Raw genomic sequence first — 27,221 nt, forward strand, 5'->3', positions numbered from 1 at the left:
CAGACGTATCTGTACGGCAGGCACTCATTTACAGAAAGGTTTGCAAAATCCTCATTAACATTTGATGGGATCCACCAACTCTCCTTTATTGGACATGGGAAATTCCTGGCTGGGTCAGCGAGAATACTCTGGCACTCACTGGGAAGAGGTGACTGGAGGTGTTCAGGGCAGAGGTTTGACAGTGATCATGGATGAGTCTAGGTGGAAATGAAGTGACCTCCTGCTCTTCAGTAAGCTCTATATACTCGTAACCCAACCCGTGCACTGTACTGTGCTGACTTCCATTTACGAGCCCATACTTTTCCAAATGTGAATAATCTTGCACTAGATTATTGTCTTTAAACATGTTCCAACCAGGATCATGAGGATGAAGATTGACATTCCTTCCCCTTTTGCAAATAGGGCTGTGACATCTGCACTCAGCGAGACCTCTGGAATCACCCATATCTTGAATGAGGATTGGAAGATTTTGGCCAAGTCATTTGGAATTTCTACCCTTACTTTGCACAATAAGCCAAGATATATCCCATCCAGACTGCCTGACATGTTGCTTTGCATATTCCCAATCTTTTCAAAATACAGCGGACCACCACCTTCTCAAAGGCAACAAGGGACAGCCAATAAATGCTGGCCATCCATTCCCATGGGGGAATAAAGAAAACTGCTTTATTTTTATTCTCTCCAATATGTTCAAATCCTTTCAAAGGTACTAAGCTGGGGTGGGCTGACCTAATGCTTTTTACAGGTTTAGCATCAATTTCCAGCTTTTCTCAGTCCAAACCTCACTTTATAAACTTAAATATTTGCTCCTCTCATAGCTCCCATGGTCTTATCTCTCAATAATATGGACCCAGGAGCATTGTAGCCCCTCAATTATTCCTGAATTCTTTCTAACTGAAGGGTTTTGGCCCCTTTACTACCACATTCTTCTCTACTACTCTGATAATTTCTACATTCACCTCTTTTTGAAAGTTATTATTGAATCTGCTTTCACTACATATTCAGGCATGCAATTCCAGATCATAGAAATTCACACTTGAAATTATAATTTCCACATCCCTGCTGTGGTTCTTGCAGTGTAACGCATGAAGCTGAAGTATGCAGAATGCTACTGAGACAGTGTGCATCATTTTTGGAAGTGATATGAAGTCACATGATCTTGCTGTCTGTTGTGGAACTTATCGAACCAATGGCAGAGTGAAGCCACAATAAGATGTTTCTTGACAAGGTTTATGATTTCCTTATCTTGGCTTTCTCTCTAAATATTGTGTGATTGTGTGATTCCTGAAGAAGGGCTCATGCTCGATTATCCTGCTCCTTGGAAGCTGCCTGACCTGCTGCGCTTTTCTAGCAACACATTTTCAGCTCTGATCTCCCGCATTTGCAGTCCTCACTTTCTCCTCCTTTCTCTCTAAATATTCAACATTAGCACAATCATGCAATGACAGATAAATTAATTGCTTAATATTTTGGCAGATTGAATTGATTGGTACGCCTGATGGCCAATGATGACATCATTACACGATCCCACGAGCAGTCTGCCGAGTCTGTCAATGAAAAACTCTAGGAAAGATTTCAAATTCAGTTTTAGTTGTGAAAACATTGGTGTGGAAAAATCAAACATAATGATAGAATAGCACAGAATGATAAATGCTATTTAATGTATCAAACACAAAACACAACACAGAAATAATGGATCTTCTGATGGTGTTGAGTTCAGTTGTGGGACCTACCCTTGCAATGCAATTCAATAATAACTTGAATTAATCTTTGTAACATAAACAGAAAGTGCTGGAGAAACTCAGCAGGGCTAGCAACATCTGAAAATAATAGCCATGATGTTGGTGTTGGTGTTGTACTGTGGTGGAAAAGTTAAAAATCACATAACACCAGGTTATCGTCCAACAGGTTTATTTGGAAGCACTAGCTTTTGGAGCACTGCTCCTTCATCAGGTAGCTGTGGAAAAAGATCATAGCACACAGAATTTATTGCAAAAGATTACATTATTCCTGAATTCTTTCTAACTGAGGGGTTTTGGCCCCTTTACTACCACATTCTTCTCTACTACTCTGATAATTTCTACATTCACCTCTTTTTCATGTAACTGAAATACTATATTGAACAAACCTAACTTGCTGTTAAATCTTTCATTTTTTTAGAATGGGTTGCAGATTTTGGTTCATTTATACATAAATCTCAGAGCTTTTAAGTCACATTCTTGAGATAACTTAATGTTTTATAAAAAAAGGTGACATCAGCTCAGAAAATGCACTAAAGGTGTGAGGTTAGAGACTGTCTGTATCCCAATCTTGAGTGAGACTGGTTCTATTTCCAAAGTACAAATTTATAAAATATTACATGGATTGGCTGCCTGCAGGGACTGCCTGGAGATTGTGTGATTTTTGTGCAAAATAGAATGTATGTGCAAATATAATACAGCAAATGCAAACACTTATATGTGTGTGTTTGTGCATTAGAGAGAGTGTGCATGTGAGTGTGTGCATATGAGTGTGCATGCATGTGAGAGAGTGCGTGTTTGCATGTGTGCATGCTTGGTAAAGTGTGTATGTGAATGTGATGGAGTATAAGCCTGTAAGAGGATGTGTACGTGGGTGTGAGCGTATGGGGTATATCTGTGTGTGTTTGTGTGACAGAGAGAGCGTGTGCATGCGAGAGGGTCTGCTTTAGTGTGTGTGTGTGTGTGTGTATGCAGAGTGTAGTGGGGTCATCTGTAGTGTGACATGAACCCAAGGTCCCAGTTGAGGCCATCCTCATAGGTTCCAATCTTGGCTGTCAGCCTTTGCTTGATCACTCTGCGTTGTTTGCGTTGTTGCAAATCCTGAGCTCTGGCATCCTCAAAGACGGAGAATGCATTTGCTGAATTATATTTGCAGATACATTTTATTTTGCTCAAAAAACACACAATCTGTAGGCAGTCCCTGCAGGCAATCACTCACTGTAACGTTTTCTAATTTCTTACTTTGGAAATAGAACCAGTCTTACTCAAGACTGGGACGCAGACAGAACTCTAACCTCACACCTTTAATGCATTTTCTGAACTGAGATGTCACTTTTTTTTTATAAAACCTTCAGTTATGTCAAGAATGCAACTTAAAATAAATTCTGGGATTTACATATTAATGAACCAAAACCTCCAACCCATTCAAAAAGCTGAAAGACTTAACAGTAATCTAGGTTTGTTCAATACGTCATTTCAGTTGCATGACACTGTAATCTTTTGCTATAAATTCTTATGTGTCTTATGATCCTGTCCACAGCTACCTGATGAATAAGCAGTGCTCTGAAACTCGTGTAGCAGGGTAGTAGGGATAATCCAGGTAATTATAGACCAGTGAGCCTGGCGTCAGTGGTAGGGAAGCTGCTGGAGCAGGTACTGAGGGATAGGATCTATTCCCATTTGGAAGAAAATGGGTTTATCAGTGATAGACAACATGGTTTTGAGCAGGGAAAGCTATGTCTTACCAACTTAATCAAATTCTTTGAGGAAGTGACAAAGTTGATTGATGAGGGAAGGGCTGTAGATATCATACACATGGACCGTAGGCATTTGATGAATTTCCCCATAGTAGGCTGATGGAGAAAGTGAAGTCGCATGGGGTCCAGTGGATGGACTAGCTGGATGGATAAAGAATTGGCTGGGCAACAGGAGACAGAGAGTAGTGGGGAAAGGGAGTTTCTCAAAATGGAAAACTGTGACAATGGTGTTCCACAGGGATCCGTGTTGGGACCACTGCTGTTTGTGATATACATAAATGATCTGGAGGAAGATATAGGTGGTCTGATTAGCATGTTTGCAGATAACACTAATGTTGGTGGAGTAGCAGATCGTGAATGGGACTGTCAGCAAATACAACAGACTAGAGATAGATTGGTGAGTGGGGCAGAGAAATGGCAGATGGAGTTCAATCTGGGCAAATGCAAGGTGATGCATTTTTGAAGAACCAATTCAAGGGCGAACCATACAGTAAATGGAAAAGTCATGGGGAAAATTGATGTAGGGAGAGAGAGAGAGCTGGGGGTGCAGGACCATTGTTCCCTGAAGGTTACAACGCAGGTCGATAGAGTGGCCAAGAAGGCATACAGCATGCTTTCCTTCATTGGACGGGTATTAGGTACAAGAGTTGGCATTTCGTATTACTGTTTGGTAAGGCTTTGGTTCGGCCACATTTGGAATACTGTGTACAGTTCAGATTGTCTCATTATCAAAAGGATGTGGATGCTCTGGAGACGATGCAGAGGAGGTTCACCAGGATGTTGCCTGGTATGGAGGGTGCTAGCTATGAAGAGCAGTTGACTAGATTAGGATTATTTTCATTAGAAAGATGTAGGTTGAGGGGACACCTGATTGAGGTCTACAAAATCATGAGAGGTATAGACAGGGTGGATAGCAAGAAGCTTTTTCCTAGAGTCGGGTGTCAATTACTAGGAGTCACGAGTTCAAAGTGAGAGGGAATAAGTTTAAGGGAGATATGTATGGAAGGTTCTTTACTCAAGGATGGTGGGTACCTGGAACATGTTGCCAGAGGAGGTGGTAGAGGCAGGCAAGACAGCATTATTTAAGATGTATCAAGACAGATACATGAATGGACAGGGAGCAGAGGAATACAGATCCTTGGAAAATAGGTGACAGGTTTAGATAGAGGATCTGGATTGGTGCAGGCTTGGAGGCCGAAGGGCCTGTTCTTGTGCTGTAATTTTCTTTGTTCTTTGTTCAGGGTGAACTCTCTGTCATAATAAGGACAGATGGTATTATTGAAGGGCCAATATGTGGGAGTTGTGCAGTGAAAGAATATTGGTGTAAACTGTAAGGAAGTAAAAACTTCCACAGCTGATGAATCACCTTCAGTATCATAATTTCAACCAAACTCATCTCCAAACTCCAAAACTTCAGACTCTGCTCCCACCTCTCCAACTGGATCCTCGACTTCCTGACCCGCAGACAGCAATCAATGAGGATAGGTGATAAGACCTCCTCCACGATAACCCTCAACATCGGTGCAAAGCTGCATACTCAGTCCTATATTATACTCATTATACACTCATGACTGTTTGGCCAAATTCAGCTTTAACTTCATTTTCAAGTTTGCTGATTACAGCAACAAGGTAGAGTACATGAAAAAAGATAGACAGCTTCGTGACATGGTGTAAAGACAACAATCACTCTCTCAATGTCAGCAAAATGAAGGAGATGGCCATCGACTTCAGGAAGCAGAGTGGAGGACAGTCCCCTATCTGTATCCATGGTGCTGAGGTGGAGGTGGTTGACAGCTTCAAGTTCCTGGAAGTAAATATCACCAGCAATCAGTCCTGGCCCATCCACATCAATGCTACAGTAACAACAGCACACCAACACCCTACTTCCTCAGAAGGCTAAGGAAATTCGGCATGCCCACAATAACCCCTTACCAGTTTGCAGAGGTGTACCATTGAAATAATCCCATCTGGATACATCACAGCTTAGTGTGGCACTGCTTTGCCCAAGATGACAAGGAATTACAGAGATTAGTGAATGCAGCCCAAACCATCATGTGGACCTACTTTTCCCTCCATTTACTCTGTCTACACTTCCCACTGCTTCAGGAAAGCCACCAACACAATCAAAGACTCTTGCCCCTCCAGTTATACTCTCTCCCACCCTCTTCCAAGGGTAGAAGAGAAAAGAAAATTGAAAACGGTACCAACAGATTCATGAGCAGCTTCTTCCCGGCAGTTACCAGACTTACAAACTGATCTCACATATGACTGGGTTAACCATTCACTGTACCTTCTCTGCAGCTGTTACACACTATGTTCTGCATTCTGCTATATTACGCTGATGTACTTATGTAAGTTATGATTTGTCTGGGTAATATGCACAACAATACTTTTCATTGTATCTCAATATGTGACAATAATATATCAAATCAAATCAACTGCTTTTTGTCATTGATGTAAATGATCTGGATGTAAATACAGGAAGTATAGAACATAGAACATTAATCGCAGTACAGGCCCTTCAGCCCCTGATATTGTGCTGCCCTGTCAAACCGATCCAAAGCCCATCTCACCTACATTAGTCCATATGCCTATCCAATGACCATTTAAATGCCCTTAAAGTTGGCGAGTCTATGACTGTTTCAGGCAATGCATTCACCCCTCAATTTAAAGCTATGTCCCCTCGTGCTAGCCATTGCCATCTGAGGAAAAAGGCTCTCCCTGTCCATCCTCTGATCCACCCTATCTAACCCTCTGATTATCTTATATGTCTCAATTAAGTCACCTCTCAGCCTTCTTCTCTCTAACGAAAACAACCTCAAGTCTGTCAGCCTTTCCTCACAAGATCTTCTCTCCATACTAGGTAGCATTCTAGTAAATCTCCTCTGAAACCTTTCCAAAGCTTCCACATCCTTCCTATAACGCAATGACCAGAACTATATGCAACACTCAAAGTGCAGATGCACCAGAATTTTATATAGCTGCAGCATGACCTCAGGGTTCCGAAATGCAATCCCTCTCCCAATAAAAGCTAACACACTGTATGCCTTTTTAACAACACTATCAAGCTGTGTAGCAACTTTCAAGGACCTGGACCCTGAGCTCTCTCTGCCCATCTACACTAGCATGAATCTTACCATTCACCCAGTACTCTGCATTCCTGTTACTCCTTTCAAAGTGAATCACCTCAGACTTTTCTATATTAAACCCCATTTGCCATCTCTCAGTCTAGCTCTGCAGCTTATCTATGTCTCTCTGTGACCTACAACATCCTTGGTCACTATCAATAACTCTACCGACCTTAATGACATTCGCAAATTTATTAACCCATCCTTCTATGCCCTAATCCTGGTCATTTAAAACAATGACAAACAGCAGTGGACCCAAAACCAATTCTCTGTCTTCTTTCAGCTGGCCAATTTCTAGTTCAAGCTGCTAAATCATCCTCAATTCCATGCCTCCGTATTTATGGTTAATTAGTTTGCAGATGACACCAAAATCTGCAGTGTAGCGGACAGCGAAGAGAGTTACCTTAGAGTACATCAGGACCTGGTTCAGATGGGCCGATGGGTCAAGGAGTGACAGATGGAATTTAATTTAGGTAAATGTGAGGTGCTGCATTTTGATAGGGCAAACTAATGCAGAGCTTATGCACTTAATGTTAAGGTCCTGGGAGTATTGCCAAACAAAAGACCTTGAAGTGCAGGTTCATAGTTCCTTGAAACTGGAGTCTCAGCTGGGCAGGGTATTGAAGAGGATATTTGATATACTTGCATACATTGCTCAATGCATTGAGTATAGGGGTTGGGAGGTCATGTTGCAGCTGTATAGGACATTGGATTGGCCACTTTTGAAATACTGCATTTAATTTTAGTCTCCCTGCTACAGGAAAGATATTGGGAAACTTGAAAAGGTTAAGAAAAAATTTACGAGGCTGTTGCCAGGGTTGGAGGGTTTCAGCTATAGTGAGAGGCTGAATAGTTTGGGGCTGTTTTCACTGGAGCATCGGAGGCTAAGGGGTGACTACATAGAGGTTTAGAAAATCACGAGGGGCATGTATAGGGTACATAACCAAGGTCATGTTCCCAGGGTAGGAGAATCTGAAACAAGAGGAGAAAGTGAGGACTGCAGATACTGGAGATCAGAGCTGCAAAATGTGTTGCTGGAAAAGCACAGCAGGTCAGGCAGCATCAAAGGATCAGAAGAAGAGCTTATGCCTGAAACGTCAATTCTCCTGCTCCTTTGATGCTGCCTGACCTGCTACGCTTTTCCAGCAACACATTTCTAAAACCAGAGGGCATAGGTTTAAGGTGAGAGAGGAAAGATTCAAAAAGGACCTGAGAGGCAACTTCTTCATGCAGAGGGTGGTGCATACATGGAATAAGCTGCCAGAGGAGGGAGGGGAGGCTGGTACAACTACAGCATTTAAAAGGCATATGGGTGGGTTGAGAGGGATATGGGTCAAATGCTGGCAAATGAGACTAGATGAATTTAGGAAATCTAGTTCATTTGTTCAGTTTGGGTCTGAAGGGTCTGTTTTTGTGCTATACATCTCTATGATTCTAAATCATACCTTTGTCAAGGAGAAACCTTTTGAGGGTGGAATGCTGCTGCAATTCTGGTCATTCTTCATCATTGGCAGTGATGGTGTGTGGAGGAGGCTTGGGATTAAAGCAATCTGGAAGGTTAGACCTTGGCCTGTCACTATCTGGATGCTCCCTTTCTCTGGCCCTGTTTTGGCCACTGTCGGGTCAAGGTGCTGATTGGAAATTTCCAGTCAATTCAGGAGAGGAGATTTAATTGGTTCACTTCCATCCTAGACACAGCCTGTTACGGTGCTGAGAATGGACAGTGCAGCTGGTGGAAGGATGTTTTGTGCCCATTCTCCACGGATCCCACCCCAATTTGTCACAAACGCCTGACCCATGTGCATGGTACATTTTGACTCCCTAAGGTTGTTACTGAAACATGAAAACAAACAAATCAGAATAAAACTTAATGATCATCCACCCTGCTGGTGGCAGAGACAGAGGAACAGCACAACTGACCTGGATGAGCTACCCTGGCCAATTGAGGGTCAAATCCAACACTCAATACCTTTGATGTCTTTGCCAGAAAGAAATTGACCACGCCACTGGATATCACACAGTTTGGAAACCCATTCAAGGGATGAAAGCCCCCAGTCTTTGAGAACAAGCATTCTCCATCATCAGGATTTCCATATTCATACCACAGCCTAAAGTGGAAACGATTACCGCTTACTGAGCCACCAACCTGTAAAGATTATATTACATCCAATTAGAGAAATGGAATATAGTTTCTTTTCTCAATGATTTTACATTCTATTACCACAAGGTCTCTTTGTCAATGCTTCCTCAGTGTTTCCTGCTGTAAGCCCACTTCAAGGCTGTATAATTGTTGTGAGTCCTTGAGCAATCCTCTTGCTGAGACCTGGAGAACCATGGAAGATGGAGACAATCCATTACTTCATGAGGGTCCAGACACCAAATGTTCAGCTCATGACCCCATTTGGCATCCTGATACTTACCTTAGGAAGCTGGAGTTGATATTTGCGTCACGTGATCACATTCAAAGAACCAAATATGTGTGAAATATCCTTTCTTCCTCCCTTCCAAGAGTTGTAGAATCCCTACAGTGTGGAAGTAGGCCATTTAACCCATTGAGTCCACACTTACCCACTTAAGAGCATCCCAACCAGAATCACCCCCTACCCTGAATTTCCCTTGGCTTATCCACCTTAACATCCCTGGATACTATGTGTAATATAGCATGGCCAATCCACTCAACCTGCACATCCAAACTCTGCAGGAGGAAACTGGATCACCCTGAGCAGACCCATGCAGATATATGGAGAATGCGCACAGTCCACATAGACAATCGCCTGAGACTGGAATTGAACCCAGGTCCCTGGCACTGTGAGGCCGCAGTGTTAACCAGTGAGCCACCATGCTTCCCTTCCTCACTGACTTGGCCTCTTCTTTCTTTTCCTTACTTCCTCCATTCCTTCATTCTTACCTTCCTATATCCTTCCCTTCTCTCCCGTTCTTTCTCAGACTTTTACACCAGAAGACATAGGAGCAGAAGTGGACCATTCAGCCCATCAGGTCTGCCTTATCATTTGATGAGATCGTGGTTGATCTGATAATCCTCAATGCCATTTTCCTGCCTTATTGCCATAACACTTGATTCCTTTTCTGATTAAGATTTAGTACATCGGTTTTGAATATAAGTTATGGTCCAGCCTTGACAGCCCTCTGCGGCAAAGTGTTTAATAGATTCACTGAGTTTTGAAAAAAATCCTTTTTATCACTGGACTTAATGGATGACCCTTTCCTCTGAGATTACACCTTCTGGTCCCAGACTCTCCCACAAGAGGAAGAAATGTCGCTCCATTTACCCTGTTACGCCTCCTAAGAATACTATGTTTTACTAAGATTATCTCTCATTCTCCTAAACTCTGATGTGTGCCAGCACAATCTACTTAACCTTGCTCCATAAGACCTTCCCTGCATGCCCGGAATCAACCGAGTGAACTTTCTCTGGATTGCCCCCAATGACACTTCATCTTTCCTTCTATAAAGGGACCAAATCCATTCACGGTATTCCAGTTGTGGTCTGGTTGGTGTCTTGTATATTTTTACTAAGACCTCCCTATTTTTATAATCCCTTCCTTTTGAATTAAAAAGGCAACATTCCATTTGCCCTCTCGATTACTTATTGAATTTTATTGCCAGCTATTTGTGACGCATGCATGAAGATTCCCAAATCCTTCCGTGGTGCAGCTTTCTGCAGTCTTTTCCAAAATAATACTCAATTCTTCTAAACTTCCTTCTAAGTTGCTTTAGCTCACATTTCCCTCATTATATTCCATCTGACAAGTTGCCTCCCACCCGCTGCATCTGTCTGTAATCACTATAAACTTCTTGTGTTATGCTCTTTAGTTGCCTTCACATCTACTTTGGTGTAATCTGCAAATTTGGTCACAGCACATCCATTTGCATTATCCTTGTTATTAATATATATTCTTAAAATATATTCTAAATTATTGTGGCCCTCGTACTGTAGCACTCCACTAGTTACAGGTTACCATCCTGAAAGTGTCCCCTTTATCCCAACTCTGTCTTCTCTCTACCAGCAAAACCTTTATCCATGTTAATACATGACTGCCAACACCATGGGCACTTATCTAATGATGTCGTCTGTGTGTTACCTTCTCAGACGCCATTTGGAAATCTAAATATATTACATTTACTGGATCCCCATTATCAATGCTGCTTGTTACTTTCTCAAAGAATTGGAATGAATTTGTCAGGGATGATTTCCCTTCCATGAAGCCATGCTGCTTGGTTATATTATGTATTTGTAAATGCTCTGCTGTTATACCCTTTGTAATACACTCTAACACTTTCTAAAAGGCAGATGTTTCTTTCTTCCTTTCACCCTCCCTTTCTTATTTCCAACATCCCTGCACCTCTCCCTCACTTTCTTCCTTCCTCTCTCCCTCCCTCTGTTAACCATTATGAGTTAAGAGCTTGGAAAGATGGGTTTCTTAAATGTCCTCCAATTTTATAACTACAAGATGGGAGTTATTTTTCTCACTGAATGACAGGCTACTTGCTGTCAAACTTACTTGTGTGTATAGATATGAACAAAACATCAATCACAATATTTTATATGCAAATTAAAATTCATTTCTCGAAACACAAAAATGAAATGTCATCAGGTTGAAGTATTTGTGAAACATTGTTCCACTTTCCAAGCAGTTCCATTCTTGCCACGTCCAAGTTTGTGTTTTCTAATACTTCCACCAGCTTTTCCACTTTTGTCTGTTTTGTGAATAAAAAAATCTTCATCCACCCAAAGAGGGTATTTAGTTGTGACCTGAGAAGTTGCCAAGTTTCTTCCAGCAAACCATCCCTGTGCAGAATAAAATGGCAAGAGTTTCAGGATCAATAAATGAGGAGAAATTGGTTCTTTGAAATTGGGTTAGCCACAATTATGTTACAAGAAGTATCTAGCTTGAAGTGGTATGAACAATAGACATGGAGTTCATTTATTTTCCAACATTTACTTCCACCACATTTCCTCCTACTTTTTCAATTCACCTAAATGTCTTGTAAATTGTCCAATGTTGGAAGGATCCTGTACAAAATTTGAATGGCATACCAGTTGACAGTGACCAGGAGTTTCAGTCTTTTGGAGAATTGTACAGTTTTACAATGAGGGAACTATCTCTGAGAAATCCCAGAGAAAAGACACAATTAGCCAATACCTGCAGAACTAGCCTAAAAATTAGCTTGGGTTAATCCAATTAACCCAATCAAATGTTTTTTTCAAAATCTACAAGACAAATATATAATTCCTGTCTAACCCTAAACTACGTCCCCTCAATAATTGTACAATACCAGTTGCATTTCTTGTCTCTCTTCCTCCCTGGAATCCAAAACTGGTGGGGTTGCCAGGTGCTGGGGTTACCAGTGGACATATGGTCCCACTGATTTCATTAGAGATGCACATAAGTGTGTTGGTGACACCCAATTACGATGTAGTGTAGGGCTCAATATCTGCTGTGTGATTGGCTGCCTCAACAATATGCAAGGGCTGGGGGATATTGAGTGAATGTTACATGTTACAGTCAGCCACAAGTTATTAAAGAATTTTTGACCCTTTTAAGGGGAAATGGCACTAAACAACAATGTTATGATTTAAAACATGGAAAAATGAAGACAGATGCAGAAGGAATGTCTGGTGCTTGAGGTACTGATTGTATCTGTGGTCAATAGGAGGCAGGCCATTGTGTCCTGGGTAAAGGATGCCCTCAAGGACCACCCTCAGAAATGGCAGGGAGAGACATTGGCAGATGTCAGTTGTTGCCATTTAATGTTGAGGATCTAGGAGCAGTGTCACAAGAACCTTAATGAACTCATGTGGGTGCTCAATGTCAGTGAATGTATCTTTCTGTAACATCTCTTTCCCACTACATCACTGACAACACACCAATCAAATCATCAAGTCCCTAATATTTACGCAGCAGAATTCCCCATTAGTCAGAACTCATGACCTAATTATAAGCACTCCCACTCACACTCCTCCTGATGTTCCCACTGTGCAGCAGACCAGAGAATGGTGGAGAGCTGAAATGGTTTGAAGTAAGTACCCCTGCATTTACTGACAGATAGGCCTTGTTGTTATTTCCTTCAATTCCCTGAAAGATGTCCCTCGCCAAGAACACTAAGCTGTGACATCTGCTGGAGCAGGACTTGCACTCAAAAGGACTGAGTGGCAATTCCATTCCAGTAGCTCTAGTCTGGTAGGTATTATTCACACTCTGTACCTAATAATAATAAAATTAGGACCAAGAGCATGGGTGAGATATCACGGAATCAAATTAAAGACAACCAGTTTTGGATTCCAGGGAGGAAGAGAGACAAGAAATGCAACTGGTATTGTACAATTATTGAGGGGATGTAGTTTTGGGGTTAGACAGGAATTATATATTTGTCTTGTAGATTTTGAAAAAAACATTTGATTGGGTTAATTGGATTAAGCTCTTGACAGTGCTGAAAGGTAACAGAGTACACCAGAGCAATAGGCAACTCAAAAAAAAGCTGTACAGAAATAAACAGCAACAGTGATAGTAGAAACAACCATGTAACTTTGGAACACAAGTCTGACAAAGGCTTTGCTTTACCCCTCAGCATATATCAATATAAATCCACATTTGCTATTTGAATAAACAACTCAAGACTGAATTATACCGAAAGCAGCTCACGTTGAGAGAATCTGACCTTGAGGTTCCATGTGATATAAGATTAAGTTTTTTCACATTTACTCACCTGAGCATCTCAAGAAAACCAGGACTCTGATGTGAATCACACCCCACTTCCTGCTCCCTTGGCATCACCTGTTGACTGACTCAGTTGGTGAACTGACCAAGTGCTCATCTCTCCAGCTGGAAAAGGCATTGACTTGAGACTTGCAGCTTATTGGATTCATTGTATTGAGCCTGGGACCAAAGATGGCTCAGGATCATACTGCTCTTAGTGGACAAATGGAAATCTGGCTTGACTGAGGTTTGTGAGATTGGTGTCAGAGATAAGCAACTGCAGTTATTGAGCAGAGATTGGAGACGTTAGGATTGTTTTCCTTGAAGAGGAGAAGGCTAAAAGGAGATCTGAGAGAAGGTTTAAGGTGACAGTGGTAGAGGAGGTAGGGAGAAATTGTTCCTGCTCATAAAGGGATCGAGAACCAGAGGCCCGATTTCAAGTGTTTTGTGAGAGAAGAAGATAGGAACATAGGGACAGGAGTGGACCATCGGATCCCTCAAACCAGTTCTGCCATTCAATGAGATCATGGTTAAATTGTGGCATAACTCTGCAGACCTACCTTTGGCCCATATCCTTTAACACCTTTGTTTAATAAAAAAAATATCTATTTTAGATCTAAAATTAATGACTGATTCAGCATCCATTACTGTTCGTGTTAAAGAGTTCCAAACATCTTCCAGCCTTTGTGTGTGGAAGTGTTTTTTAATATCTCTCCTGAATAGTCTGGCCTTAATTCTCAGAATGTAGAGCATAGAAAAGTACAGCACAGTACAGGCTCTTTGGCCCACATTGTTGTGCCGAAGATTAATTGTCATCTAAAATTAAATAACTTGACCTACACTCACCTCAATTCACAGCTGTCCATGTGCATGCCCAGCAGTCGCTTAAATGTCCCTCATAACTCTGTTTCCACCACAAGTGCTCACAACTCTCTGCATAAAGAACCTACCCCTGACGTCTCCTCTGTACATTCCTCCTAACACCTTAAAACTATGATCCCTCGTGGCAGTCAATCCTGCCCTGAGGAAAGGTCTCTGGCTATCGACTCTATCCATGCCTCTCATTACCTTGTACACCTTGATCAGGTCACCTCTCTTCCTCCTTCTCTCCAGAGAGAAAAGTCCAAGCTCAGTCAACCTCTCCTCGTAAGACATGCCCTCCAGTCCAGGCAGCATCCTGGTAAACCTCTTTTGCATTCTCTCCAAAGCCTCCACATCTTTTCAATAATATGGCGACCAGAACTAGATGCAATATTCCAAGTGGGGACTCACCAAGGCTTTGTAGAGTGACAGCAAAATCTTGCGTCTCTTAAACTTGATCCCCCTGTTAATAAACGCCAAAGCACCATATGCTTTCTTAGTAACCCTATACACTTGAGTGGCGACTTTGAGGGATCTATACACTTGAACACCAAGATCCCGTTGTTCCTCCATACTGCCAAGAATCCAGTCTTTAATCCTATATTCAGCATTTAAGTTTGATGTTCCAAAATGCATCTCTTTGCATTTATCTAGGTTGAACACCATCTGTCATTCCTCAGCCCAGCTCTGAATGCTGTCAATGTCGTGCTGCAGTCTGCAATAGCCCTCGATACTATCAACAGCACCTCCAAGCTTTGAATCATTGGCAAATTTACTAACCCACCTCTCAACCTCCTCATCCAAGTCATTTATTAAAACTACAGAGCAGAGGCCCAAGAACAGAGATGGCAGGATACCACTCACCACTGACCTCCAGGCAGAATACTCACCATCTACAACCAGTCTCTGCCTTCTGTCAGCCAACAAACTCTGAATCCAGACAGCTAAATACCCTAAAATCCCATACCTCCTGCCTTTATCAATGAGCCTACTGTGGGGAACCTTATCAAATGCCTTCCTGAAGTCCATGTACACCACATCCACTGCTCAACCTTCATCGATCTGTCATGTCACCTCCTCAAAGAGCCCAATAATATTTATGAGGCATGACCTGCCCCTTACAGAGCTATGCTGACTGCCTTTAGTCACGCTATGCTTTTCCAAATAGTCATAAATCCTATCCCTCAGAATTCTTTCCAAAATCTTGCTGACCACAGACATAAGACTGACTGGTCTGTAATTGACAGGGATTTCCCTTTTCCCTTTCTTGAAAAGAGGAACAACATTCGCCTCCCTCCAATCCTCCGGTACGACTCCCGCAGAGAGTGAGGAAGCAAAAACCTTCGCCAGCAGCTTAGCAACCTGCTTTCTCACTTCCTGGAGCAACCTACAATAACTTTGGATGGGCCCTGGGGACTTATCAATCTTAATGTTTGTCAAAATTTCCAGCACATCAACTTCCTCAGTCTCAATCTGTTCAAGCCTGTTTCCTTGCTCCTCAAAGTTCTCATTGTACTCCCTAATTCTAGAGCTCCCAACCAATGCAAATGGAGTTATAGAGTCATAGAGATGTACAGCATGGAAACAGACCCTTCGGTCCAACTTGTCCATGTCGACCAGATATCCCAACCCAATCTATTCCCACCTGCCAGCACCTGGCCAATATCCCTCCAAACTCTTCCTATTCATATACCCATCCAAATGCCTCTTAAATGTTGCAATTGTACCAGCCTCCACCACATCCTCTGGCAGCTCATTCCATACACGTACCACCCTCTGCATGAAAGAATTGACCCTAAGGTCTCTTTTATATCTTTCCCCTCTCACCCTAAACCTATGCCCTCTAGTTCTGGACTCCCCGACCCCAGGGAAACGACTTTGTCTATTTATCCTATCCATGCCCCTCATAATTTTGGAAACCTCTATAAGGTCACCCCTCAGCCTCCGACGCTCCAGGGAAAACAGCCCCAGCCTGTTCAGCCTCTCCCTGTAGCTCAGATCCTCCAACCCTGGCAATATCCTTGTAAATCTTTTCTGAACCCTTTCAGGTTTCACAACATCTTTCCGATAGGAAGGAGACCAGAATTGCACGCAATATTCCAACAGTGGCCTAACCAATGTCCTGTACAACTGCAACATGACCTCCCAACTCCTGTACTCAATACTCTGACCAAGAAAGGAAAGCATACCAAATGCCTTCTTCACTATCCTATCTATCTGCGACTCTACTTTCAAGGAGCTATGAATCTGCACTCCAAGGTCTCTTTGTTCAGCAACACTCCCTAGGACCTTACCATTAAGTGTATAAGTCCTGCTAAGATTTGCTTTCCCAAAATGCAGCACCTCGCATTTATCTGAATTAAACTCCATCTGTCACTTCTTAGCCCATTGGCCCATCTGGTCCAGACCCTGTTGTAATCTGAGGTAACCCTCTTCTCTGTCCACTACACTTCCAATTTTGGTGTCACCTGCAAACTTACTAACTGTACCTCTTATGCTCGCATCCAAATATTTTATGTAAATGACAAAAAGTAGAGGACCCAGCCAACCTCCAGTCTTCCGGCACCTCACCTATGACTATCGATGATACAAATATCTCAGCAAGAGGCCCAGCAATCACTTCTCTAGCTTCCCACAGAGTTCTCGGGTACACCTGATCAGGTCCTGGGGATTTATCCACTTTTAACCATTTCAAGACATCTAGTACTTCCTCCTCTGTAATCGGGACATTTTGCAAGATGCCACCATCTATTTCGCTACTGTCTATATCTTCCATATCCTTTTCCACAATAAATACTGATACAAAATATTCAAAATATTCATTTTGTATCTCAAAATACTTTAGAAAATTATGAGATGAGAAGAAGATTTTAACTCAGTGATTAGTTAGAATCCATTGTGCATTGCCTGGAAGTTTGGTGTCAACTGAGACATTCAAGAGAGCACTAGTTTAGAACTTGAAAAGGAAAATGTTCAGGGCTATGGGGAAAGGCAGGAGATTAGAATTAAGGTAAAATGCTTAGAAAGCCAATACAGAAATGATAGACCAAATGTATTGATTCTCTGATGGGGCTTGAGCCTTAGTTTGGGTACTCTTTGAAAACAACCCCACATAAACCTGAGTTGTTTTTCTGCAACTTTTTGTTAATGTTGACATTACAGTATGTGGGCAGCAAATGCGAGAACTCAGTAATGACATCATATAATACCAAATCATTGAATTCTGCTTTCAAATCAAACTTCTGTTTCAAGTCTGTATAAACTGAATACAGAAATCTTTACTATACTTTTGCGAATGTCATGAAGTATTGTTCGATGTGGGGTCCTTCAATTTTTTCAGGAACTTCACTGTCGTCTGCAATGATTATCGTCATGTTTGGGTAAAAACTCCGAATGCTGTCTATCAAGATTCGAAGCTTATGATATCTTAAAAATGTCTTTGTTGTAACGGTTACCAAGGAATTGATGTCATTATCTGGAATAAGGGAAGACAATCCAAGTTCCTTGGAGAAACAAATTTTATTTGAAAATATTGATCAAACCTCTAATGTTTTTGACCCAAATTGAAACCAAGTTTACCTGGTCCAGGATCAAACAACCGTGGTATTGGGGGATGCCTGATAATAATCGGAAGTTCAGCAACATGTTCTTCAAACTGGAAAGACACTTTGTGCAGAGAAAATGTAAATAAGGTTCAAAACAGTCAATTTTCTGAATTGCAGATGTATAAAATATGAACTGATTGTAACAAACTTAGCACAAGATATTTAAGGAACACAAAAAGCAGTCTATTCCAAATGAAATATCTTAAGCTTGAACCCATACTACAAATATCCTGTTGAAATGTTGGTTATTCCATGACAGTATAGGTGGGTAACATCATAACCATTTAACCTTTGGTCCCTTCTGTGTTGTCAAATCAATGTTTTATGAGTCATTCTGTTTCTGTTGACCCTCCTTTTGAATTCCTTTCACAAGATTAAGGAACAGGATGATTTTAGCTTCAGTTTTACATTCGAGGTTGAGTACTCATCTGCATGGAAATATCAAGTCTCTGCTTCATGTCTCCCCCAAAGCAACATCAATGGAAGTGATGTGTTTAGCAAAAATACTAAATCCTCTCAATCATTGACACAGTGTGTGGGAATAGCAATGGACTTGGGATAGTGACTTAAACGACTTAACTGACTTGCAGTCTTCCAGTTTGGAAAGTACACTTTTACCTTCCTGATCTCTGCAGTCCTGTGTTTTGTGGATATTTCATTGACTGTGCAGACTGAAGATTGGCATACATCAGTATTCACTGATTACACTGACCTTGATGTTTAGGTATTGCAGTAAATGTTATATCTGCAGAATTATTTGTACAAATTCCTATAACATTCTCTGTGAGTGGATTGGTTCAGGATGCATTCTGTGCTGAATACTACTGAGTGTGGGTTTTGTGTTTTGTTTTGAGATATAATTCTGTATTTGTGGCCTGAAAGGCAATGGAAAATGGGCAAGGTTATAAGGAAAGGCAGGAGATTGCAATTAGGTCAAAATGCTGAGAAAACCCATGATAGACCAAATGGATTGATTCTTTGATGAGCTTGAGCCACACTTTGGGTGGTCCTTGAAAATAATCTGAAATAAACTGGAGCTGATTTTTGTGCAATACTTGCAGTCCACTTTGGAACAGTTAATGATGAAGTTACAGTACATGGGCGGCATAGCTTAGAAATCAGGAATGGTATCATATAATACCAAATCATTGAATTGTTCTTCCAAATCAAATTTACTGTCTGACAACATGGAACCAGAGCCTTTGGTCCAACGTGTCCCTGCTGACCAGGTATCCTAAACTGAAGTATTCCCATTGGCCTACATTTGATCCATATCCCTCCAAACCTTTCCTATTCATGTTCCTGTCCAAATATCATTTAAATGTTGTAATTGTACCTGCTTCTACCATTTCCTCTGGCAGCTCATTTCATTTACACACTACGCTCTGTGTGATAAATCTGCCCCTCAGATTCCTTTGAAATATTTCTCCACCCAACTTAAACGACTGACTATGGTTTTGGACTCCCCTACCCCTAGAAAAAGATCTTGTCCAAGAACCCTGTTCATGCCCCTCTTGGTTTTGTAAACCTCTGTTAGGTGACCCCTTAGCTTCTGAAGTTCCAGGGAAAAAAACCTCTGTTAGGTCACCCCTTAGCTTCTGAAGTTCCAGGGAAAAAAAGATCCAAGGCTATCCAGCCTCTCCTTGTCACTCAAACCATCCAATCGAAGCAACATCTGTGTAAATTTTCCTCTATGCTCTCCAGCTTAACATAATCCTTCTGGTTGTGGGGCAACCAGAACTGTACACAACAGTTTAAAAGTGGTCTCACCCCTGGTTGAACGCACCCATAAATGTGATTAATGTTGGGAATTTGAAAGAAATCATTGGATTTGAAATGGTAACTATTTCTGTCTCCACAGGCGCTGCCAGACCCATTGCATTTCTCCAGTACTTTCCATTTTGACTTCAGATCTCCAGCCTCACTGTATATGGATTAATATTGGAGTTATGTAGGAAGCCAGCATTAGAGAGTTGTATCGATCTTAAATTAGGCCATTTAGACAGACTGAAAAACAGACAGGGAATCGAGGGATTTGGACCAAGTACGGTTGGATAGGGTTAATTCAGAATAGCATTACGTTGACAAAGACATCTGGCTGCAAAACCTGTTTCTGTGTTGTACTACTGTATGTTCAATGAATACTGGAGAGTAAGAGGAGATTATAAAGATAAGCATGAAGCTTGGTGAACATGATGTCGCACAAGTTAGAGTTTGTGGAGCAGAGTTTTACATGAGCTCAATTTTCGAAGAGTGGAAGGTGGGAGTCTGGCCAGGAGTGCATTGATGGCTAAGTCTCGATGAAGTGATATATAGCTTTTAATTCTCATTCAAAAGAAATTTAGATCACAACATTTCCTTAAATATTCCCTTCTGCTAAATTCAAGTCAGTCAATCCCACAAGTATTTAGTATTGGGTCTGTGAGATTCACATTACCATCTCACGAAATAAAATTAATCATTTCCTTTACATAACCTAGTTAATTTTAATATGTCTCAGTGAACACCCCAGGTATTTTAAGGATTTGTTTTTGTTCCTCTTTTAAACAAACGTTTTTAATGCATTCATGGAATGTAACATCACCGGCTCGACCAGTATGTATTATTCATCGAAAATTACCCAGAGGACAGTTAAGGACAACCAATTTGCTGTGTGCCTGAACATGTTCAGGATAGCAGATTTTCTTCCATAAAAGATATAAGTTTTTTATTCCAGTCCTTTTTATTGAATTCAAATTTTACCATCTGCAAAAGTGGATCTTAAATCACCCAGAGCATGAGACTGGTATTCTGGGATTACTGGCCCAGAGATACACAGTCTCCACAGCACTGCAGGATATGAGAGTCGGGATTTGTGTCAGTTCTAACTGAAAAACACCTAACTGAGGCGATTTGCTATTTTTACCATTTCATTGGCACAATTTAACAAGTGTATAAATAAATTGCTCTGCCAAAAACTATAAAATGTTTTAATGCCAAATCTAAAAGAATTCAGTTTGAATTTAGAATATAACTATCCAAGAATAATTGTAAGAATCGTTTTCTTTAATGCCTACATCATAAAGGAACAACGTGGAATAATTATCAAGAAAGAGGATTCATTTCACATACATATAGAATTGCAAAGTTTATTTAACACTGTATTAACAAATAAAATACTATAGGCTGTATTTACCTATATCATTTGTACTGATGTGATATTGTTTGCTTGTGTAAGTAATATATTTAAGTACAGCATTTATGAATTCTAAGCTTGGACTTGTTATTGTTAACGTTTTGTCACCTAAGCCTCTCAATACACCATCTGGGACCTCAGCAATTGTGTTAAATACTCCTTGGGTAGCTGTTAGTTTCACCTAAACAACAAGAAAATGGATCATTGACGTGTGCATTGAAATATGGTGGTGAGTTTCGTAGAATGCTGCTGTATGCATGTGCAATTAAGCATCTGAAAAAGGTAGTGACCGTTAATATCTGTTGAGTGAAAGACTACACCATTTACTCTCTGAAATATAATGAAAGTGAAGTTAGCTCTGTGTTTCTGAGCGAGCAGTGGCTGGTTCCATGTGGCACATCTGTGAGGCTGATTGTTATGTGGATTGCACGTTTAGAAAGGTGGTCATACCTCAGCTGATGGGATCGGAGGAAAGAACAGAATGGGTGGCCATCAGACAATCAAAGACAATCAGGCAGGTAGTGCAGGAGTCCTCTGGGGTCTGCCCACCGATTGGTTTTCTAGTTTGGGAATTCTCAGGGGACCTGGCTTATCAAGGGAGTGCAGACACAGCCAAGCTTCTGGCACAATATGGCATCCTGATTATCCAGGAGGGGAGGATGAAAAAAGTAGGAGTGATAGTGAGAGGGGATTCATTAATTAGGGAAACATACAGGTGTTTCTGTACTTACTGACATGACTCCAACATGGTATGCTCCCTCCCTTAGTGCCAGGGTGAAGGATGTCACTGAGCAGTTGCAGGGCATCCTGTTGGGGGTAAGACTGAGGACATAATACACATTGGTACTAATGATATTAATAGAATGAAGAATGAGGTCTTGCATTAAGAATTTGGGAGTCTGGAGCAGGATGTTAAACATTGTAACTTCTGGATTTCTCCCAGTGCCACATGCCAGCAAGTCCAAAAATAGGAAAATAAGGCAGATGAATGCAAAGCTCAAGAACTGGTGAAGGAGGGAAGATTTAGATTCCTACATCACTGGGACCATTCCTGGGGAAGGTGGCACCCATATAAGCAGGATGGTCTTCATCTGAACCTGAGTGGGACCAGCATCCTTCCAGGTGAGTTGGCTAATGCTGATGGGAGGAATTTAAACCAGTTTGGTGGGTTGAGAACACAGGGTGTTAGTACAATTGGGATACATCATACTTTAGTAAAGGAACCAAGGCAGGGAGAGATCAGCCCAAGTTGAGTTTCAGGTAAGAAAGGCAAAGCTGGATTGTCCCTTACTTTAAAGCTCAGAGTAAGACTAATGAGTTAGGGCATTGCTGACGTGTGGAATTGTGATGTTGTTGCCATCACAGAGACATAACTAAGTGAGGGGCAGGACCGAACAATTCAACATTCCAGAGTATAAGATCTTTAAATAAGATAGTGGAGGGTGTGAGAGAGGATTAATTATTATCTGTTATGAAATGCACAATTAATTAAGCAATCGGTGACTACAGTAAAGAGGGATGATATCTTGAACGGGTCTTCAAATGATCTTTTGTGGGTACACCTTCGGAAAAAAAGGGGGCAGTCACACTGTTGGGAGTGTATTATACATCCCGGTACAGACCGTGCACAATAGAGGAGCAGGTATTGTAAATAGTTTCGAGGGGGGTAGAGAGAGCGTTTTATACCATCATGTAGAGTACAGAGAGTAGAGTGGAGTAGCTTTATATTTATCATTTCTACCAAGGACAACTGATACAGTAAAACAAGACAGCGTTCCTCCAGGACCAAGGGCGCCCCATGGACAGCACAAACTACACAATTGTACATGGCACATGCTGCATAAGACGTGCAAAATACTCAAATTATAGTGTAATAGAAGAATGATATATAATAGACATGTTTCTCACAGCAATTCGAAGTTGTGCAAAGAATGTCAGATGGGGAAGAGTCCGAGCATACTGTGTTAAGGAGCCTGATGGCTTGGAGGGAGAAACTGTTGCACAGTCTGGCCGTGAGATACCGAATGCTCTCGTATCTTCTACCAGATGGCATGAGGGAGGAGTGTTTGAGTGAGGGGTGGGTGGTGTCTTCCACAATGCTCTTAGCACAGAGGACCCCAACAACTTATGAGCTGTCCTCATTATCCATTGTTGGCTGTTACGATTTGAGACAGTGCAATACCCGAACCAGGCAGTGATGCAATAGCACAGGGCACTCTCAATAAACCCTTCATAGAATGTGGCGAGGAGGGGGTTGGGAGGTGGTCTTTCCTCAGCCCACACAGAAATTAGATACGCGGTTGGGCTTTCTTGGCTATGGAGCTGGTGTTGAAGGTGAGGTGAGATTCTCCACCAGGTGTACACCAAGAAATTTGGTAATGTTCACGATCTCCACGGGGGAGCCGCCAATGTCCAGTGGAGAGTGGTCGCTCCGTCCCTTCCTGAAGTCAACAACCATCTCTTTCGTTTTGTCCATGTTCAGAGACAGATTGTTGGCTCTGCACTGGTCCGTTAGCTGCTGCACCTACTCTCTGCGTACTGACTCATCGTTCCTGCTGATGGGACTCACTACAGTCATGTCACCCGCGAACTTGATCATGTGATTCAGCCAGTGCACAGCTGCACAGTCGTGTGACAGCAGGGTGAACAGCAGTGAACTGAGCACACAGCCCTCGGGGGGCCCCATGCTCAATGTGGTGCTGTTGGAGATGCTGGTCCCAATCCTGACTGACTGAGGTCTCCCAGTCAGGAAGTTCAGGATCCAGTTACAAAGGGATGTGTTTAGGCCCAACAGACTCAGCTTTCCAATCATGTGCTGAGGAATGATTGTGTTAAATGTAGAACTGAAGTCTATGGACAGTAGTCTGACCTTCTTCTCCAGGTGGGTGAGGGCCAGATGGCAGGTGGTAGAAATGGCATCATATGTTGAGCATCTGGGACAATATGTAAACTGCAGGGTGTCCAGTGAGGAGGGCAGCAGGGGCTTAACATTCCTAATCACAAGCCTCTCAAAGCATTTCATGATGATAGGTGTAAGCACAATGTGGCAGTAGTCATTCAGAAAGGATGCTGAAGACTCCTGCTGCATGGGGAGGATGGGAGAGGCCCTGAAGCATATTGGAACTATGACACAGCTCAGGGAGATGTTGAAGATGTCCGTGAGAACATCCTCCAGAACATCAGAGCATCCTCTGAGTAATCTGCCAGGGATGTTATCTGGTCCAGTAGCCTTCTGTGGGTTGACTCTGCATAGGATTTCCTCACATCGGCTGTGGTAAGGTGCAGCACCTGGTCATTGGAGGTTGGGGTTGGGGTGGTGGACTTTCATGTCATTTGTGTGCTCGCTTTGCCTCTCGGATGGCCCGGGTCAGGTTGGCCCTCGCTGTTGTTAAGGCCGCCTTGCCATCGGCCCTGAAGGCGGTGTCACGGGGCCTCAGCAGCACACACACCCTTGAGCTCATCTACTGCTTCTGGTTGGGGTGAGAAGTGTTGGTCTTGGATACAGTGACACTGTCAATACACTTGCTAATGTAGCAAATCCCTGACGCTGTGTACTCCTTGAAGTTGATGGAATCTCCATCGGTTGTAACTTCCTTGAATACGTGCCAGTCAGTACACCCAAAACAGTCCTGAAGAGCAGAAATGACTCCACCCAGCCAGGTTTTCACCTGCTTCAGAACCGGTTTGACACGTCTGACGACTGATTTGTCTGCTGGAATTAGCATAACAGAGCTGTCGCCTGAGGAGCGAAGGTGGGACTATGGCTCTATCCTGTATGCGTTGGGGATGTTTGTGTAAACCAGATCCAGCATGTTCTCCCCTCTCATCGCAAAGTCCCCATGCTGATGGAATTTAGGGAGCGCAGCCTTGGGATTCGCACAGTTGAAAGGTTTTTTTTCTTTCAAAAATACACTTTATTCATAAAATACTTTGATGATCTATACAACTGGACATGCCATACATATGTAAACATTCCATTTCTTTGCATACCGAAACAGAGTAATCATTCCTATTTACAGGTCTGTACGATTACATTTTTAGCTGAGGCGTCAGCAGAGCCCAAATGACAGCGCGGGCCCCCTGTTCTTCTTTAGGCAGGCAGATGTTACACGGTGGTCTTTCCCCACCGCGCCTTGGCGGCAGCTGCCCCAGGCTTCAGCGTGTCCCTCAACATGTAGTCCTGGACCTTGGAATGTGCCAGTCTGCAACACTCAGTTGGGGTCAACTCCTTCAGCTGGAAGATCAACAGGTTTCGGACCACCCAGAGAGCGTCCTTCACCGAGTTGATGATCCTCCAGGCACAGTTGGTGTTCGTCTCGGTGTGCGTCCCGGGGAACAGGCCGTAGAGCACGGAGTCCGACGTCATGGCGCTGCTCGGGGCGAACCTTGACAAACACCACTGCATTCCTCTCCAGACTTCTTCTACGTAGGCACGTACCAGAAGGAGGTGTGTGACAGTCTCGATCCCCCCCGCAGCCACTTCGAGGGCAGCGTGTGGTGCGGCTGAGAGTTCGGGCATGCATAAAGGATCTCACAGGCAGAGCCCTTCTCACCACCAGCCAAGCCGTGTCTTGGTGCTTGTTGGAAAGTTCTGGCGATGAGGCATTCTGCCAAATGGCTTTGACAGTCTGCTCAGGGAACCGCTTGATAGGATCCGCCCTCTCCTTTTCCCGAAGAGTCTCAAGTACACTGCGTGCTGACCACTTCCTGATGGACTTGTGGTCAAAGGTGTTTTTCTTCATAAACTTCTCCACGAAGGACAGGTGATACGGAACGGTCCAACTACTCGGAGCGTTCCGCAGCAGCGAGGCCAGGCCCATCCTTCGCAACACCGGGGACAGGTAGAACCTCAGTACGTAGTGACACTTGGTGTTTGCGTACCGGGGATCCACGCACAGCTTGATGCAGCCACACACAAAGGTGACCATCAGGGTGAGGGTGGCATTGGGTGTGTTTTTTCCCCTGTTGCCCAGATCTTTGTACAGTGAGTCCCTTCGGACCCGGTCCATCTTTGACCTCCATATAAACTGGAAGATGGCCCGGGTGACAGCAGCGGCACAGGTTCTGGGAATAGGCCAGACCTGTGCCACGTATAACAGCAATGACAGTGCCTCACACCTGATGACCAGGTTTTTTCCCCCCGCGATGGAAAGCGAACGTAGCTTCCATCTGCCCAGTTTCTGCCTCACTTTGCTGATACGCTCCTCCCAAGACTTGGCACACGCCCCAGCCCCCCCGAACCAAATACCCAGCATCTTCAGGTGGTCGGTCCTGACTGTGAAGGGGATCGAGCATTGGTCGGCCCAGTTCCCGAAGGGCATGGCCTCGCTCTTGCCTCGGTTTACCTTGGCCCCCGAGGCCTGTTCGAACTGGTCACATATGTACATGAGTCTGCGCACGGACAGCGGATCCGAGCAGAAAACGGCGACGTCATCCATGTACAGGGAGGCCTTAACCTGCAGGCCCCCGCTGCCAGGAATAGTCACCCCTCTCAGGATCGCATCCTTCCTGATGGACTCAGCAAATGGCTCTATGCAGCACACAAACAAGGCAGGAGAGAGAGGGCAGCCCTGCCAGACTCCAGATCTGACTGGGAAGCTATCTGATTCCCACCCATTGATTGAGACTGCACTGACAATGTTGGTGTAGAGCAGTCTGATCCAATTGCAAATTCCCTCCCCAAAGTCCATTTTGGAGAGAACATCTCTCATATACCTGTGTGATATCTTGTCAAAGGCTTTCTCCTGGACCAGGCTGATCAGGCAGGTGTCCAACCCTCTGTCCTGCACATAGGCGATCGTATCCCTGAGGAGTGTGAGACTCTCAGCGATCTTCCTGCTCGGCACAGCACAGGTTTGGTCAGGGTGAATCACCGACCCCAGAGCAGACCTAACCCGGTTGGCGATTACCTTTGACAGAATTTTGTAATCCGCATTCAACAGTGAGATTGGTCTCCAATTTCTGATTTCCTCCCTCTCCCCCTTCCGCTTGTAGATGAGGGTGATGATGCCTTTCCTCATGGATTCACTCATGGTACCTGCCCGAAGCATACTGACATACACCTCCAGCAGGTCCTGGCCAATCAAGTCCCACAGAGCGGAATAGAGCTCGACCGGTAAGCCGTTGCTTCCGGGAGTTTTATTCTTTTCGAAGGACTCGAGGGCCTTGGTCAGCTCATCCAGAGATAGCGGCTGGTCCAGCCTCTCGCGTGTTCTGTCGTCTAAGACCTCCGTGATA

The 27,221-nt window shown here is 43.2% G+C and overlaps 1 protein-coding gene across 1 annotated transcript in view; it reads right to left on the bottom strand.

The window, feature by feature from the left end:
- Nucleotides 1-1,453: 1,453 nt before the first annotated feature.
- The window catches only part of LOC148141784 (beta-1,4 N-acetylgalactosaminyltransferase 2-like), a 50,785-nt gene continuing 25,017 nt past the window's right edge, over nucleotides 1,454-27,221 (bottom strand). Inside the window, 7 exon segments of the mRNA XM_087977601.1 lie at nucleotides 1,454-1,563; nucleotides 8,545-8,770; nucleotides 11,293-11,361; nucleotides 11,363-11,434; nucleotides 17,492-17,679; nucleotides 17,784-17,870; nucleotides 20,985-21,165. Coding sequence (XP_087833727.1) covers nucleotides 1,454-1,563; nucleotides 8,545-8,770; nucleotides 11,293-11,361; nucleotides 11,363-11,434; nucleotides 17,492-17,679; nucleotides 17,784-17,870; nucleotides 20,985-21,165 — 933 coding nt within the window.

This window comes from Chiloscyllium plagiosum, unplaced genomic scaffold, assembly GCF_037043375.1.
Source record: "Chiloscyllium plagiosum isolate Xiang-an unplaced genomic scaffold, Cpla_swu_hap1 HiC_scaffold_32, whole genome shotgun sequence".
NCBI classification, from domain to species: Eukaryota; Metazoa; Chordata; class Chondrichthyes; order Orectolobiformes; family Hemiscylliidae; genus Chiloscyllium; species Chiloscyllium plagiosum.